This window comes from Muscardinus avellanarius, assembly GCF_963383645.1.
Source record: "Muscardinus avellanarius genome assembly, chromosome: 17".
Lineage (NCBI taxonomy): Eukaryota > Metazoa > Chordata > Mammalia > Rodentia > Gliridae > Muscardinus > Muscardinus avellanarius.
Window position 1 is genome coordinate 10,222,658 of NC_137803.1, and position 18,372 is coordinate 10,241,029.

Below are 18,372 nucleotides of genomic sequence, written 5' to 3' on the forward strand. Positions count from 1 at the left end.
ATTACCATTTTGTCTATATAATAAAATACATAAAATATCATGATTTCGACAATTCAATGATAAATTTATTTCAATTGAATAAACAAATACATGTCTTTTCCTTCTCCTGCCTTGACTACTCGTTCAAGGTCATAGTTTCAGTTTACCTGAGATAGAAATGAGGAAGTAAGTGAGAGGATGATAATAATAATAATAATAGTAAATCTGTTTCAATGTCAGCTGTCAATCAAAGGGATTGCTAGAGGAATGTTACACACTTCAGGCAGATTTATGACTGCAGTTCAAAACAAATGCTTCTTGAGCAGATATTCATCAAATTATTGGTGAGCTACAAAATATAATTAACATAATTAATTGGATTTGAAAGGTGAATTTAATATGTATTTTATTCCATTTTTCTCAAATACAAAAGTTGTGACCTGTCATTAGTAATCATGTGAAGCTATTGTCTTTCTTAAATGTCCTCTTTTTGTTTTGTTTCTTCTGCAACAGGAATATAGAAGATATCTGAGAATAGAAAAATATTATAAAAGAACACAAGATTTTTGTTTGCATCCTCTTACCTTTGAAGAACAAAATTTGAAATCCTAAGAGACATCAGAATGAATTGTTGCATATTGCTACCATTTATACTGGAAATTCTGCTCCTTTGGCCTTACCTTACAGCAACAGAAAACTCTACAACAGAGAAGGGTGAGCACCCAGTGGGAGCTCAGCTGAGAGTAAAGCGTGGCTGGGTGTGGACCCAGTTTTCTGTTCCAGAGGAAATGAACACTACTCATTACATCGGACGGGTAATTATTTTCTGAAAGTTTTATAGTAATTAGAAGAGTAGCAGTGTTAAGTGAAGGGGTTACCTGTTTGGATGTTTGATTAGATAAACATTTTCTCAGCAGATCCGTTAGAAAATATCAAACATGAACATAACTAGTTCCCATTTGGAAGCATCTATAACATCCCTAAAATCTTGTGAAAGAGGGAAAGTTCTGGTTTTCAAATTTCACTTTAGTGTTCTCTGTGAAAAGGCTGCCTTCACTGATCAACATCTGGAAATGCAGTTGTGCTATTTTAGGTTATAGATCAAAGAGGACACAGGATTCAAATATCCTTTACCAACAGTATTTAGCCTGGATTTCTGGCTATGCTAAGTAGTTGTTGATTTACCACTCATTCATTTTTTTAAATTTTATTGGTGCATTATATTCATACATCATATTGGGGTAAAAAACTTGTGTTTTTTTTTTTTTACCCCAATAGAGACATGCACACATCACTGATTTAACCCCTACCCAATTCCCACCCCATGCCCTCCCCTTCCCTCCCTCCCTTGCTCGGCTTAGTGGTTGACTTCGATATGTTTAAGTACATTGTGTGTTTTAGAGATTTTCCTCTTCCCCCCTCCTTTCTCCTCCTTTAGGTTGTCTTGTTTGCTCCTCCATAGGATTTTCTTTTTCATCTAGAGTTCCTCCTATGACCCAATTCTCCCTAACTCTCACATATTATGATATCAAACAAGTTAGACTTCAAACCCAAACTTATTAGAAGAGACAAAGAAGGTCATATTTTACTGGAAAAAGGAATAATCCAGCAAGAGGAAATAACAATAATCAACATCTATGCCCCAAACATAGGTGCAGCTACTTTCATATATCAAACTCTTTGTGACATAAAGTCACACATAAATCCCAACACAATAATACTGGGAGACTTCAACACGACTCTCACAACACTAGACTGATCTTCCAGACAAAGGGTCAGTAAAGATGCCTCAACACTAAAGAACACCATTAACCAAATGGACCTGTTGGACACATAAAATATTTCACCCAACTACAGCGGAGTTTACATTTTTCTCAGCTGCTCACGGAACCTTCTCCACTCATTCATTTTTAATGAACCAGATTGACGCAGCATCTTTTATTTTTTCATAGTCAAGGAGCTTCGGGAACCTACACATTTTGACTAGTAAAGCTGAAATACAAAGAATAATTATTTTATTTTTCTTGGAAGGAGATATCTTATTTTGGTATTTGCTTAATGAAACTGAACATCTCTTATTTATGTTTTTGCTTTCTACTCATTCATTTTTCTTTAAACATGGATAATTACAGTATTATATAAATTCCCATACAAGTCTTTCTGTAGATGAGTGAACCAAAAATAAGTTTAGCCACTAATTAACTGGCACTAAAATTTAATTGGGCCCAAAGGTGAAACACTCGGAATTGACTTTTTCTATACCATTCAGAAGAGCTGTGATCTAAACATGGATTCTGACTTCCAGAGAAGTGTACCTCTGCTATAACACCTATGTACATAAGTACCTTAAACCAAAGGCTTATATTAGGATCATAAGCAAACAAATTTTAAAACTCTTCTGCATGTATATGTGTCATTGTGTGCATGTCTCTTGCAAGTATTATTTTCATACTCTTTTATTTCCTAAGGCTTTTCCCGGTAGATCACACTCAGAGATGGCATAAATGAGGTCCATCCTGGGAGTCCACTAGTTAACTCTCAGTTTCTCTAGCAACATTTTCAATAAACTCCAGAGTGCCCTTTACTCTCCTATCACTGAAGAGGACAACGGGCAAGCACCATTTGGTGACTATTAGTAAAATATGTTGATTGAGGAAAGAGAACCAATGTGATTGGAAAAAAAGATGACATCTCTTTGTATTAGCTGACACCTTTTCTAATTGCTTTCTGCTCCCTCCTATTTCCTCATTTCACAGAGTAATTGTTTTTGCCTATTGCTTTCATTTCTTGGGACATGCCTGTGATTCTAGTACTTGGGAGGCTGAGCCAGGACTGCAGGGTCAAAAGCAGCCTCAGTTACTTAATGAGGTTCGTGGCAGCATAGCAAGACCCTATTTTATTTATTTATTTATTTATTTATTTATTTATTTATTTTTTATTTATTTATTTATTTATGGGTTTGGGGATGGAACCTAGGGGCATTTGACCTCCGAGATACACCCCTTGCCCTATTTTTATATTCTTTATTTTGAAACAGGGCCTCACTAAGTAGCTGAGGCTCTTCGTGAACCGCGATCCTCAGGTCTCAGCCTCCCAAATTCTGGGATTACAAGTGTGTGCCACCATGCTCGGCTAAGACGCTGTTTTAAAATAAGAAAATAAAATAAATTTGGAGGAATGGCTGAGAGATAGACTGTCCTTGGGTTAAAGTCCCCAGTACTACCTCTCTCTCTCTCTCTCTCTCTCTCTCTCTCTCTCTCTCTCTCTCTCTTTCTCTCTCTCTCTTTCTCTCTCTCTTTCTCTCTCTCTCTCTCTCTCTCTGAACAACAAAAATTTTCCCTCTGAACAATCTCATGTGGTTAAACCACACAGAGAACTGGTTTGAAAGAGAATTATAATGAATATTTAGGTGCTTGTAAGTGAAGAGCTACTAAAAAGAAAATGTACCTGCTGTGTCCCAGGTAACTTTTTGATATATCTGTTAAAAGAAATTAAAATTCGGAAATATAATTAAGTAAAAATTTAAAGTGATATTTGTTTCTCAAATCAATAATAGCTGTTTAATTGAGAAAATATTTTTGAAGTATTGTAAATTTACAATATGTACTTAAAAATATCAAGTGCATTGGCCCTTGAAAATTATACCTTAAATAAATTTGGAACACATGTATTTATTATTAAATTTAACATCTTCATTCTAGTGTTGAATAGGTTCTGGAATTACAGTAGAATGATGTTTAAGAATATGACCCATTCATTGATTATTTGATTCATTGAGTGGAAAATATGTTTTTTCTTACTTTATGACATATTTCTTTTACTTTATAAATAATTATGGACTATCATAATAAAAGTTCTATAACCAGGAATTCAGCCTGGATAATTGTTTCCTCAATTTGTTTCTTTATTAAGTGCCAATGTTATTCAATATGCTAGTAAAATAGTAAAGTTATTGTTCTATATATGTTCAGATTTTCTCCACATGTGTTCTGATCTTCAGAATTTCAATCTCAGAAACATAATAAATTATTCCAGAATAACAACATATAACAAGCAATCAGAAAAGCTACAAATTGGTTTCAGATTGTACTTTCTGGTCAGTATTGTTCTTTAGAGGAGCTCTTACTTTGAAGGAAGGACATATTCATAAGTGGTGAACCAAGAAATGGGCATTCACAATAATGAGGAAATGATTATATAATAAAAGGAATCACTTTATGTAAACTATTTTATATGTGAAAAACTGTGTAACTAATTTAATTATATCAAAGTGACACTTGCATTTCTACATAAAAAATTAAAAATCTAAATAATTCATCAACAATACGAATGATGAACAAATTTTCTTTTTACATAAATGAAAAGATATGAGCCCAGGAATAAAAGTGTACATTTGAGAATTAATCAGATCGTGTTGGAAAGAAAGAGTTTATATTTTCTATCTAACAATCAAAGACAAAACATGGTCTATAATTATCATCATGGGAGGATCTGAAAATAGACAATTCTGTGGTATAATTCATAAATCTACACATTAAAATGTGTGATTCTGGGAGTGCTTTAAAATGTTGCAGTCTTACTTTGGTTCTGTATAAGAAGCATTAATTACATAAATAATATGTATTCCATAACATGATTATTTGTGAAAATGAATATAAAGTGAATTTTAGATTCTATGGTATTTAATAAATATCAAGTAAATTGATAAAATTATAATGTTTTCATTATGTTTCTTAATTTTCTTCCTAATATTTCCAAATTTTTTATATGTTTTTTAGTTGAGAGATTGAATGTTTAAATATGCCTAGACAGCCAGGTGTTGTGGCACATTCTTGTAAACCTAGTACATGGGATGCTGAGACAGGTTTGCAGGTTTGTGGCAAGCCTCAGCAACTTGGTGAAACTTAGTGAGCTTTTTTTCAAAACAAAGAATAAAATGAGGTTGCAAGAGTAGCTCAAAGGTACATTTCCCTTATATACCTGAGTTCAATTTCCAGTAAATTTTATATACACCGAGAAATATGCATATATGTATGCATGTATGTTTATACCTAGATGATTACTATTTCACCTTTCTCCAGGTTCCAAGTGAATGTTTTTTTGAGTAAGGTTTCATTAACTAAGAATGTACTAAGGCAAACTTGGACCGCCTATACTGTGAATGAGCTTTTGCTTTTTAGTAATACATTGTCTCAGAATTTTCTACTTAAAATAATATAATTACTGTGATTCTTTTTTATTAAAAATTGACTCCAGTTGGGTTTGGTGGCACACACTTTTAATTCCAGCATTTGGGAGGCTGAGACAAGAGCATTAAGATCTGCAGACAGCCTCAGCTACTTAGGCCCTTCGCAACACAGTGAGAAGACCCTGTTTCAAAATAAAGAATAGAAAATAGGGTTGGAGGTGTAGCTCGAAGGTAGAATGGCCCTGGGTTTTATCCCTGGTACCACAAAAAAATAAAAAAAATTGACTCATCTGCCCTATGATAGATTTTAGTCTTGAAACTAATATTCTATTTCAGGATAATATAGGAACTGTATAGAATTATGACCTTGAGGAATAATTAACGTGTGAAAATAAAATCATTGAAATTGGTTTGTCCTTTCCAGCATATCAGGAAACTCAATGGTCCCTCTTTACACTTGCAGCTAAGATCCGATTTAGACAATGGAAACCGTTCTTTCCAGTACAAACTGTGGGGAGATGGAGCGGAGAGTATTTTTGTTATTGATGAGAGAACAGGTGACATATATGCCATAAAGAAGCTTGATAGAGAGGAGCGGGCCCTCTACACCTTGAGAGCACAGGTAATAGACACCACCACTGGAAGGGCTGTGGAACCCGAGTCTCAGTTTGTCATCAGAGTGTCGGATATCAATGACAACGAACCAAAATTCCTAGATGAACCTTATGAGGCCCTGGTACCCGAGATGTCTCCAGAAGGTATTGCATATTAATTTACATCAAAAATATATTAACCGTGACCACAGGTTTAAATTTTTTGGTTGTATGTTATTGGAAACAGATTAAGTTCTAAAGGAATACTGCCTTCTCCAAATCTGTTTAAGTAAGATATTGGAAAAATTAGACTGTGCAGTAAAATTGCTAAAAGATGGTGTTATATCAGAGTAAATTACCTATGCTATTAAATTATCTTCTCAGTCTTGAAAGTTGTACAGTGCTGAGGCATGCTAATTAGAGTAATTCATAAAACTCTACAAGATGTGCATGTTGAGATAAAGCCATTTATACAATGAAAGCAGCTATATGATTCAAAACCAGATAATATAAAGACAAAACTTACAGTTTTTAATATTTAAAAACTTGAACATAGATGCACATATCCTGTGCGTCTATGTTCATTTCAAGTCCCTTTTCAAATTCCGTGTTATCACTTATTTTGTAAATGTAATACATGAAGAAGAATGTGATTTCCAAAAGATACAAGACTTGACTGCCTTGTAAATCAGAAACGTCTTTCCAGTATGGAAGTAATTATGGTTATGCAAAACTTCCCCTCCCACTCAGCTGATCAATACGTACTGAAAGCACAATATATAGAGAACAATTTAATGTAGACATTTGTGTAATGGTGACAAACAAATGTAATTCAATAATGATCATGTTAGAGTATGTTGGCATGCTTTAATACTATTTTCCCTGAATACCTGATTCATTATGTTTATCATATATTTTCATAAATTTAAAAAATCAATATGCCAAATATAAATTAAAATATATTCTTGATTGTATACAATATAGGTCTTTTACTCAATTGTAAGAAAACTTATCTCTGTATCACATATCAAAATAAATTATTAGATATAAAATTTTCTTAATATTATCCAATTTTGCTAGATAAGCAAAGAAAAACTATTTTCCTCTCTCTCTACTCTTTCTGCTCTCCTTCTTCTCCTTCTTCAGCTCCACATTCTTCTCTCCTCCTTTTTTATGGTCTTTTTTCTCCTCTATTACCTCTTCCTTTTTTCCTATCAACTACATATTATAGAACCACATGCTAGGAATTTTATTTAAAAAGAAACAGAGGATAGAATTGTAAGGGTCATATATGAGTTTCTGGCATGGAGCTTACTTTTATATAATATGTTCAGTTAATTACACATACAAAAGCTGCACATAGTAGCTCACAACTGATTTCAGTGCATAGGAGGTTGAGACACGAGAAAAATAGGTTAAGATCTACCTCAACTATTTAGCTCTACTCTCAGCAATCTAGCAAGACAGTTTTTTTTTTTTTTTTTAAGGGCTCGGAGTATAGCTTGGAGATAGTAGAATGCCTGTTGGTTCAACCCCACAGTACCCAGTACTCCCTGCCACAAACACAGTATAAAAATGAGCAATAACTAATTTTAAGTAAACAAGGACATAATTGATAAAGTATGTCAAGAAAGTGTTAGGAATAAGTGAACTATGATGATGTCTTATTACATAGAGAAGTTAGAGGGAATTTTAAGAGGTGATTCTTAAAGTGGATGATACAGAGGCGCCAGCCAGTCCATAGTCCAGGGAAAGATTTTCATAGCAAACTGGTCAGTATGGCATGTAGCAGTGTGGGAATCACAGACATATTACAAGTATGTAGGGTGGGACAGTGCAGAGTGGGATCCTTTTAGCAGAAAACATAGCAAGAGAAGTCAAGGGAATTCAGCATGCTTCTTTTGCTAAACTGAAAGAGGCTGGTCGACAAATGAGAATCAATTGGACTGGCCAGTGATGTAGGAACAATTAAAAGATGTAAAGAGGGATGCTGTAAGAAGAGTTATTCAATTATATGGAATGGTGCTACGAAGCCGAGTAAAATCCAGCTCAAGTAGTGGTTTCAGACTTGGCAAGCGCGTTGCCCCTGGTGATTTTGGTAAGGAAAGTTTGGTTGAATCTGTTCTATTGTAGTATGTTGGAGAGTTATTTCATGAAGAGAGTGGAAGAAAAAGAGGAGGTGACATAAGTTTACACCATTAGAAAGTGTTAAATTTCAGGGAACAAGTAGATGTGAGACACTAGAGAGCAATTAAGGCAAAGAGGATTATTTGCTTATTGTTCCTCATCTGTTTATAATCAATGATAAAGAGACAGGAATGCTAATAAGCCTGATTTGATCAGTGCACACTGTATACATTTGTTAAACATTACACAGTACTTCACGGATATGTACAGTTATTACATGTAGGGAATGGCCAATAATTATAGGAACGCATGTTCAACATTGTTAGCAATCAGGAAGATGCAAATCAAAGCTGCGTTGCGATTTCATCTAATACCAATTAGAATCACAATCTTCAAGAAGGCAAACAACAATAAATGCTGGATAGGATGAGTGGAAATGGGAAGTCAAATACTCTGTTGGTGGGATTTCAAATTAGTGTAGATGCTAGGAAATCAGTGTAAAGTTCTTCAGAAAACTGGAAATGGATCTACCATACGATCCAGCTATACTGCTCCTGGGTACCTTTCCAAAGGATTTAACTTAAAATATTATATTAAATATGCATATCCATGTTTATAGCAGCAAAACTCATATTAGCCAAATTATGGAATTAATTTAGGTGTCTATCAGCAGATGAACAGTTTACAAAATTTTGGGTAATTAGACACAATGGGATTCTGCTCAGCAATAAAGAAGCACAAAATAATGTCATTTTCGGAAAATAGATGGACCTAGATAACATTTTGTTAAGTGAGATTAGCTAGTCACAGAAAGTGAAGATTCATATGTTTTCTCTCAAATGTGGAAGCTAGTGAGTCATCAGGACACAAGAGAAACTTTAAATAATGGAGAAGACCTCAGTATAGCAAGGAAGGTGGTGTGCAGGAGGGTGGGAATAGGGAAAGGAAGAATTAAATGAAGGAAACACTTCCATTCACATAATGTGCATGCATGAGAATACCACTGTCAATCTCCCTATCTTGGAGAGGAAAAAATAGGGGAGTAAGTAGAGATCTGGGAAAACCCTACCCAGTGCTGTGTGCATGTTTGTCACTGTCATGGTAAACTACGTTATGATGTGAGTCTCTAATGCTCCAATCAAAGTACTTTTACAAAGGTGGGAAATTTAATATCATAATTACACGTCAATACTTACCCAGAGTTCTACCTTAAAGCCCTTTCTGTAAACACCTAGCTCTTTTGTTCACAGAGTCATACAAAGCGGACTTGAATCATTTATTTTCTTCAAATCACTATCAAATCCATTTTAAATGGAATCACAGAGCCAGATTTGGTGGTTAACGCCTGTCATCTGAGTACCAGGGAGGCTAAGACAGGAGGATCACAGTTTATAGCCAGTCTCGGCAAATTAGTGAGGCTTTCCTCAACTTAGTGACACCCTATTTTAAAATAAATAAAAAAATTAGGACTTCGGGCACAGCTAGAGTTTCCTAGGGTTCAATCTTTAGTTCCACTAAAGGAAAAATAAAGCAAATTCTGCTTCACCAAGTGAGGTCACATTGTGTGAAAAAATCAACATTAATAAATAAATATGAATTAGTTTTGACACAATCTATTATATATGTATATATACATATATAAAATTAAATCTGACTCTGTGTGTGTGTATATATATATGTATATATATATATATATATATATATATATATATATATATATATATATATTGTTTTCTCCCTATAGACAGCAATGAGAATAGGTTGCTAGCAAATGTATTCTCCACCTCCAATCTTTGGAGCTTTACCAAATAAATACCATTCATCAGATTCTCTTAACAGAAATCACCTAGTTCATCATTTTCTGTATTAACAAGTGTCCAGCATCCTAATATTTATGTTCGCCATTTCATTTATGATGAAAGTCAGGCTGCTTTTGAAAGTGAAATGACCTATGACAGAGACTATATTTACTTTATTAGATAAGAAAGACTATTTTAGCATTCTAGATTTGAAATGTGAATAAGACAAGTTACACATATACCATAATCCTGAATTAGCCAATATCTTTATACATAAACTTCAGGTTTCTAAGAGAAGTGGATAGAGAAGTAGACGTCTGTATAAAAAGCTGAAGCCCCCCCTCCCCACCCACCTCCCATACTGATTCCCCTCCTTTCTCCACGCTTTGCAGGCCGCCACCATCCAAGTTTGTTCTGTATCTCTCCCTCCAATTTGTTTCAAAAACATTTACATATGTATTATATACCTAGTAACAATATAAGTACTAAATTTTATGAAGTTTTAATTCAAATTTACAAAAAGCCATTGTACTGTATGCGTCATTTTGCAACAAAACTTTTTAAAATCAGTTCATAATATGTGGCTCTCGCTTGTTACATTTTACAAATAAATATATAGCATCAAAAGAAGGAATTTCCCATTGTATAACTGATGGGCATTTACGTTTTCAGTACCTGACTACTACGGATCAGCCCACAGTAACTTTTCTGGTACCTATTTCCTGAGCATACACACTCACAAGTAGTGCTGCTAAGTATTTTAAAACGTGTTATAAGGAATGTTTCACTAATCCAAAGTAGTCATCTTAGTATATAGCTTTTGTTTTTTTTCAACCCATAGATTTTATTTTCGTGTGTAGTTCATAGTCTATTCCTCCCCCTCAGGGAACAAATTATCTCAAGTAATTTTTTTAACAGTCCTGTTATTTTTTATCGGATGTCATTTTCTCATAGTCCAAGTCTACTAAATTCATAGGTCTCCATCTGGAATCTCTTCTGCTCTGCTGAATCAAACCCTAAGAAGTTAATTATCTATAGGCAATCATATCTATGTTTTCCTCTTCCTGATATAACTTATTTTTATTACACTGGGGAAGTCAGTAGTAGTGGTGCATACATGGAATCCCAGTGCTTTGGAAGCTTCTGAATCTATTGAATTCTTTCTTAAATAAGCATAGTCTAATTTGACTTAACTTCTATCCTCTCAAATTGTAAAAAGGAGAGGTATCAAAAACACAGCAGGAAAATAATCACAGTGGCCTGATTTTAAGGTAGCTGTGGTCAGAAAAACAAAAACAATCGAAGAGTACTTGGCTCCTTGAAGGTGACAAGAGGGGCAATTGCAGCTGTTTTCTGAATTTTTCCTGGATATTCTAGGTTGTCACGTAATTGCATCTCAAATATAAATGCAGTAAATATGAGTCAGCCAGGACTTGGGAATAAATAACAGTCTTCAGACTTAACAATATCAGATCTCAGTAGGAAGGAGGAAGGAGAGTCCCCAAAGAGGCTATTATTTCCACCTTGAATTTGATCACTTGATCATCGAATTCATCTTATACCTGTTCCATTGTTACCAAAATCACAGATCTAGCATGTTGGTAAAACTAACATTATTTAATCTATGATGCTTTATACAAACCAACATATTCTCAATCAATTTAGTTGAGATGAGTCCAAGTGTCCTTGTACTAAAACCGCATGCCAAAATAGCTTTCCTCCTAGACAATTTATACCTTCATTCTTAAGAAAAGCTTACTAATATTTATATCAGTGAATGTAAAAGCAAGAATATATTACATGCTAAAATGAATGAGTCATTTTGAAGTCTGTAGCTTGAGTTTCAAGAAACAGGAAAATAAGCCGTGACACATGTGTTTGCTTTAGTGTGCTCTAATAAATGTCAGCTTTACTTACAAAATGTCCTCGCCACAGGTTGCTGATTTTCTTATTGCCTACATGATATCTAAATTAGTCTGAATATAAAAATTAATCATGCTTATGTTTTTGTGTCTGAATTTCTCCCATAATTGCTAGAGGATGAGGCATGTCATATGGTAGGAGATGCCAGAATCCATTCAAGTTTTTGATACAAATGCTAAACTTAACATTCAGATGATAATCAATAGACTCTATAAAACTTTTGGTTCGTAATAAAATTCACATAAATCAGCAGTGACAGAGTTACACTTTTTATATGAGGTTTTACACAGTAATGGCGGAATATGTCTGATGAGTTGAGAAGTTATTGATGCAGTCACTAATGTTTTCTGTCTTCAAAAATTTAATATAGTTTTACACAGGTTAGTACTGATTAGAGTTGGCCAGAAAATGAAATTCATATGCAATTTCATAGGCACAGAAAGTATTTTACCTTATATTAGTATATCCTTATCTCATGATACTTTTATGTTTCTGTAAAAAAAAAAAAATGAATGTGACCACTGAAGCACTTGGTACAGGTTTAGTTCTGTGTTACCTATACAACAGTAAGTTTCTGCAAATAGCGTGACTGATAGAATAAGAAAAACCAATTATCATCGTAAATTTTACATAAAAAAATTGACAGATGGTTGTAAAAATTCAGGAGCTTACTATAAAGACAAAAATATTTTAAATTTTTATTTGTGAAAAAGTATCTTACGGCCGAGTGCGGTGACACGACTATAATCACAGTGCTTGGGAAACTGAGGCAGGGAAGTTCAGAGCCAGCCTCAGCGACTCAATAAGGCCATGTTCCAAATTAAAAAATAAAAATAAAAATAGGGCTGGAAGTGCAGCTTGGAGGTAGAATGCCCCTGATTTTAATTCTCAACACTACCCACAAAAAAGGAAAATGTATCTGAAGATTAATATAAATAATTTTACAATCAATGTAAAAATGCAATCCAAAGTATTATATTAATTATATGTTGTGTTTATTCTGGGAATTAACGGATTAATAAGTCATTGTTATGATTATATAATTTTGAGGTCTTCTCATCATTTATTTGTTAATGTAACAGGTTAGACACACATTGACTTGAGGTGTTTAGGGTGCCAGAGACCAGTCACACTGGCTCTTCGCATTTTCAAAAAGCACTGGGCACTTTCACCTAACAGCAGTGACTACAGAGAGGCACCTTGACCTTTGTACTGTTCAGGATTTTTCTCTTGCTGGCCTTTCTTCTTAACTTGGCTCAATCTAACCAATTTAAAACTGTAAGAGTTGCTATTAACTATGAAGAATGATTATAAAAAAGATGTTCTAAAATAGGATGATAGGCCTTAGGAAACAATTCAAAGGATGTTTGGTTGTCTTTTGGGGTTCTTTATTCCTGTGGTCTTTCTGAATTTACTAATTTAATGCTTTCAAGTAATCTATCTTAACATAGATTCTACTTTATTTTTAAGAAAAGTAATTTGCCACTAAAATTGTTAGTATAGATTTATTTATTCTCTTACAATATTTCTTTCTTTCTATCTTTAAATATGTCCTATATCAGATTTAGAAAGTTTACTTTTATTTTCAGGTTTCTAAGAAGTTTTATTGCAGATAAAAGTTGGAGAGTGTTAGATGTGCTTTACTTATCTAATATTTTATTTTATTTTTTGCAGTACTGGGGATGGAACCCAGGGGCACGCTACCTCTCAGATACACTCACAGCCCTATTTTTTATTCTTTATTTTGACACAGGTCTCACTGAGTTGCAAAGGGCCTCACTAAGTAGCTGAGGGTTCCACAAACCATGATCCTTCTGTCCTAGCCTCTCAAATGCTGGAATTACAAGAGTGTACCACCATACCTGGCCTTAATTATTTTTTGACATTTTTTCCTTTTATTAATGCCACAAATCATGTTGATTGATTTTCTAATGATAAATCAAACTTGAATTTGTATAATGAATCCAATTGAGATATATTCCATTAAAACTTTATATTAGTTTCCTTTCATTGAATAACACTTTATTCATGTAGAATAATTTTTGAATTTTTTTAGTGTCTTAGTTAAGATCACTTTCAACAATTATCTAGATTATTTCTTTTAGGGATAATATATAAACATATACAAATATATATTTCCTTTGAAAATACATTTATATTCCATCCTGTGTGTGTGTGTGTGTGTGTGTGTGTGTGTGTGTTATTGGGGATTGAGTCCAGGGGCATTCTATTCCGAGCTACACCCCTAGCCATATGTTTTATTATTTATTTATTTATTTAATTATTTATTTATTTATTTATTTACTTACCTTTTGTTGGTACTGGGGTTTGTGTAAACCCTTCTAACTCCAGGCTACACTACCAGACCTATTTTATACTTTTTATTTGGAAACAGGGTCTCTTAAGCCAGCGCAGCTGACTCCAAACCTGCCTGATCCTCCTGTCTCTGCCTCCCAAGCACGGGAATTACAAGCCTGCATGACCACGCCCGGCTATTATTTATTTTGAAAGGTCTCACTAAGTTCCAGAGGGCCTCACTAAGAAGCTGAGGTTGGTTGCAAACCAGAATCCTCCATTCTCAGCTTCCCAAACGCTGGAATTACAAGCATGCTCCACCATGTCCAGCTTCACACTCTCTCTCTCTCTCTCTCTCTCTCTCTCTCTCTCTCTCTCTCTCTCTCTCTCTCTCTCCTTTTATTTTGGTGCATTGTAGTCATACATTATATTTATTTATTTATTTATTTATTTATTTATTAATTTTGCAGTACTGGGGGATGGAACCCAGGGGACATCTCTGAGCCCCCTCCCAGCCTTATTTCTTATTCTTTATTTTGAAGCAGGGTCTCACTGAGTTGCGGAGGGCCTCACTAAGTAGCTGAGGCTCCTCAGTGAACCAGGATCCTCCGGTCTCAGCCTCCCAAATGCTGGGATTACAAGTGGGCACCACCATGTCTGGCTCAAAACACATTTTTAATAGAAGTAAAATTTTATAACAGTTTCATAAGCAGAAACAGGAAAATATGGGCATGTAAAAACAATGGTCCATGTGTAAAATAGTTCCATTTTATAAATAATAATTACAATTATTAATAAAAAAAACCTGGGATATCATTAAGAAATGAGATGACCAGGACACAGAAGCCACATTTTCCATGAATTTATTGGTAGTGATTCTAATAGGAAACAATAATCCCGATATACAAAGTAGTCATAGGAAGCTAAAACCCCACAGTACGTGAGGAGTGTATTGTGGTGGCATTACTTATGACTCAGACATAATGCATCTCTGATATTACTGAGAAAAGATGAAGAATTACATGTGTTTTTAAAAATTTAGTGTAGGGAGTTAAGGATTCATTTGTCACAAAAAAACACATATTTTTGAGTTTCTGAATCACTTTGGTTTATTATTGTTTTCTTTTATTATACTTAACACTTTCTTAAATATTTCTGCAGAATTTACTGATCAAAGAGTGTAGGCTTATTTATCTCTATTGGTATTTTTGAGAAAAATGTGAACATTTTGAGAAACGTGCAAGAAACCTGGGTGTCATATAATCTCAGTACTTGAGAGGCTGAGACAGGAGGATTCCAAGCAGACAGTCTCAACAACTTAGCAAGACCCCGTTGCAAAATAATAAATAAAAGGCTGAGGGTATATTAGATGAATCCTGGGCTCAATTCCCAGTACCATTCACACACACACACACACACACACACACAATCCAAGAGAATTTAATATTGATTAATCAGTATTCTCTCTCTCTCTCTCTCTCTCTCTCTCTATATATATATATATATATATATATATATATATATAGCAAAAGTAACTATGGAAATATTAGAAGTGAACATTGCTATGATTATTCTCAACTTTATGACTATATTCATAATAAATTAAAAAGATAAGTAAATGCACATTTATAAGTTTTTGGAGCCACTGTCGCATATTTTCATCATAATCATGCATATGTCTACATACATACATACATATATATGTATAATCATACATATATATGTATTATACATACATGTGTATACCTATACATATATATTTATTTCTACACACATATATATCACAACGCTCACAACTTTAAAAAGTCAATCATTGGATAGCTATTGATGTATCACATCAAACACTAAACACCTCAAAAATATTGTAGGATTATCCAAATTATTTAGATTTGGGACTTTAATTTTAAAGGTGTCACATGACTCAAATGAGAGAAAAAATTTTTCCCAGAAATCAAATTTTTTACCAAATCAACATGAGATAATTATTCTAGATATTTACTATATCACTTTGGTTTTATTGCATTCAACTTTTTAAGAACTTGTGCTGTTTAAAATATTTTCTGTTCCAATTTCAGCAAATTTTTTTATGTCACACGTGACCTTTCTTTAGATAAAGAGAAGAAATGATATATCAAGATATTGAAACAATATTTTTGTTTTGATTAAATGCAAATACGGCAGCAATTTGCAATGTGTAATATAAAAAGAAAGCTATACTGGGAAAGAGTATCTAATTTTCTCATTGTGTTCTGTACAAATGTGGCGTTATCTGTGGGAGTCATTGTGATTCTTGTCATTTGTGAAATTCAAGGTTCAGAACTGGAAAAATGTCGATTACTAAGAATTTCCTTTGGTCAGTGGCTAATATTACTATGACTCTGAAGCTAGACTAGTAGCCCTGTACTCGCACCAGGGATGGAAAACTTCAATGGAAAGAAACGATGTAGAAAAACTGAGCATGTTGGCCAAGCTTGTAATCTCAGTATTGGGGAAGCTGAGACAGGAGGATGGCAGGTTCAAGTTCAGTCCTAGAAACTTGGTAAGACCCTGTTTCAAAATAAAAAATAAAAATTTATCTGAAAATAGCCCAGAGGTAAGGCAACCCTAGACTTAATCATCAGTACCCCCCCCCGCCATTTAAAAAAATAAAGAAATTACATAGAAATGATAAAGGTAGAAGAAAATGGGTATATATATATATATATATATATATATATATATATATATATCCAAAGTATAATTCAATTACATGAACAAATCTTGCCCAATTCAAAACAGGTTAATTGAAGTAATGTTCCTTATGAACCATTTTATTTGAACAACTTTTTATATTATTGAATGGATATATTTAAACACCTGAATTTAGTAAATGTCATAGTTATTGGGACAATTAAGTGTTAGAAGTAATAAGCAAAGTTATCTTTTTATGTGTTTTATTTATTTGTTTATTGGTACTGATAAATGAACTCAGATGCAGTTTTACTTTGAGTTACACTCCCAGCCCTCTTTTCATTTCTTGTTTTGAAACAGAGTCTTATAAGGTTCTGATAGTCTTCCTCCATTGCTGAGGCTGGTCTTGAACCTGTGATCCTCACGTCTTAGCCTCACAAGTACTGAGAAAATAGGAGTGCACCACCAAGCCCAGCTCTTTTCATATATTTTATAATTGTTGTTTATCTCAATCAGGTGAACATGTTACCTATTGAAGTTGTGTTTATAAAAAAATTTGGCAAAACTCACTATCTTTCAGCAAATGTTATATAGCTAATATAAAATACTAACAAAATAACAACAAATATATCATGAAGGGCCATGGTAAAGTTTTAAGAATTATTGTAGTAGAGAAGCGATTACTATTACCATGTGTCCCAGTTTATAAAATTGGATTGTAATGGAGAAATTTTTGATACTAGTTGTAAAGAAAACAGAGGTTGTTTGATTTGTGCTGCCATAGCATCATTGTTATCAACAGAGTACATATGACTCCAAACAAATGTGACTTTCCAACATGATTCATAATGCTTAATTGTGTTTACAGGACCATAATTGAGAGCTTCAAACTTATTAAGTAGCGAATCTCAAAACTTTGGCATTTGGTTTAAATGTTCACATAATTTTTTCATGTGACCTTATAGTTTGTTACTGAACTTTAATAAAAGCGCTTATGTCATCAGTAACTTCTAGATTGTGCTTTACTTTCTTTTGTCATTCTTCGAACAAATAGGTATATAAAAATGAAATTAAACAAGCCTAATTACTCTATTTATAATCAATCAGGTACTCTTTCAAACTCATGGCAATACTTCCTTACAAATAGTTTTCAATATTCTGCAATTTGTTGTTGGTAGGGGTTACAATACGATTTTAGATAAAAAGCATGTTTAATTCCTTTATATTTCTTCACTCAAAACAAATCACAGAAGCATTATGAGCTGTATAAGTATTTGTTTGGTAGTTATATTTAATTATGTTACAAAGTTATATCCTAAAATTGTACACTGCATATGAAAATCAGGACTATTTCATACAGGGTTGTAGTTTCTTGTCTATAAAACAATACTACTTTTGTAATTCAAACAAGAATATAAAGCATAATTTTGTTTTAAAGCATCATCTTGATTGCTAAAGAAAGTATACTTTACAGAACTGAATTCTTTATTGATGAAGACAAAATCCTTACTTTCTGTTAATATGCATTTTCTCTTCAGGGACATTCGTCATCCAGGTGACAGCAAGTGATGCTGATGACCCTTCAAGTGGCAACAGTGCTCGGCTCTTGTACAGCTTACTCCAAGGCCAACCATATTTTTCTATTGAACCAACAACAGGTATTTATGAATAAAACTAAATGCAATTCAGCATGATTATAAATCAGGCAAATATTAGCAAAAAAAATATATATATATATTTTTTTCCAATCACCTGCTTGGGAACAGTTTTTCACAGTAGACCGGATGTTTCAATAAGT

At 33.6% G+C, this 18,372-nt stretch overlaps 1 protein-coding gene across 1 annotated transcript in view; it reads left to right on the forward strand.

Annotated features, from left to right (window-relative positions):
* Positions 1 to 602: 602 nt before the first annotated feature.
* CDH19 (cadherin 19) overlaps positions 603 to 18,372 on the forward strand; it is a gene marked incomplete at both ends in the record, with an annotated part of 57,737 nt that continues 39,967 nt past the window's right edge. The window contains 3 exons of the mRNA XM_080714666.1: positions 603 to 794; positions 5,631 to 5,925; positions 18,113 to 18,232. Of these exons, the coding sequence (XP_080570792.1) occupies positions 603 to 794; positions 5,631 to 5,925; positions 18,113 to 18,232 (607 nt within the window). The remainder of the gene's footprint in view (positions 795 to 5,630; positions 5,926 to 18,112; positions 18,233 to 18,372) is intronic.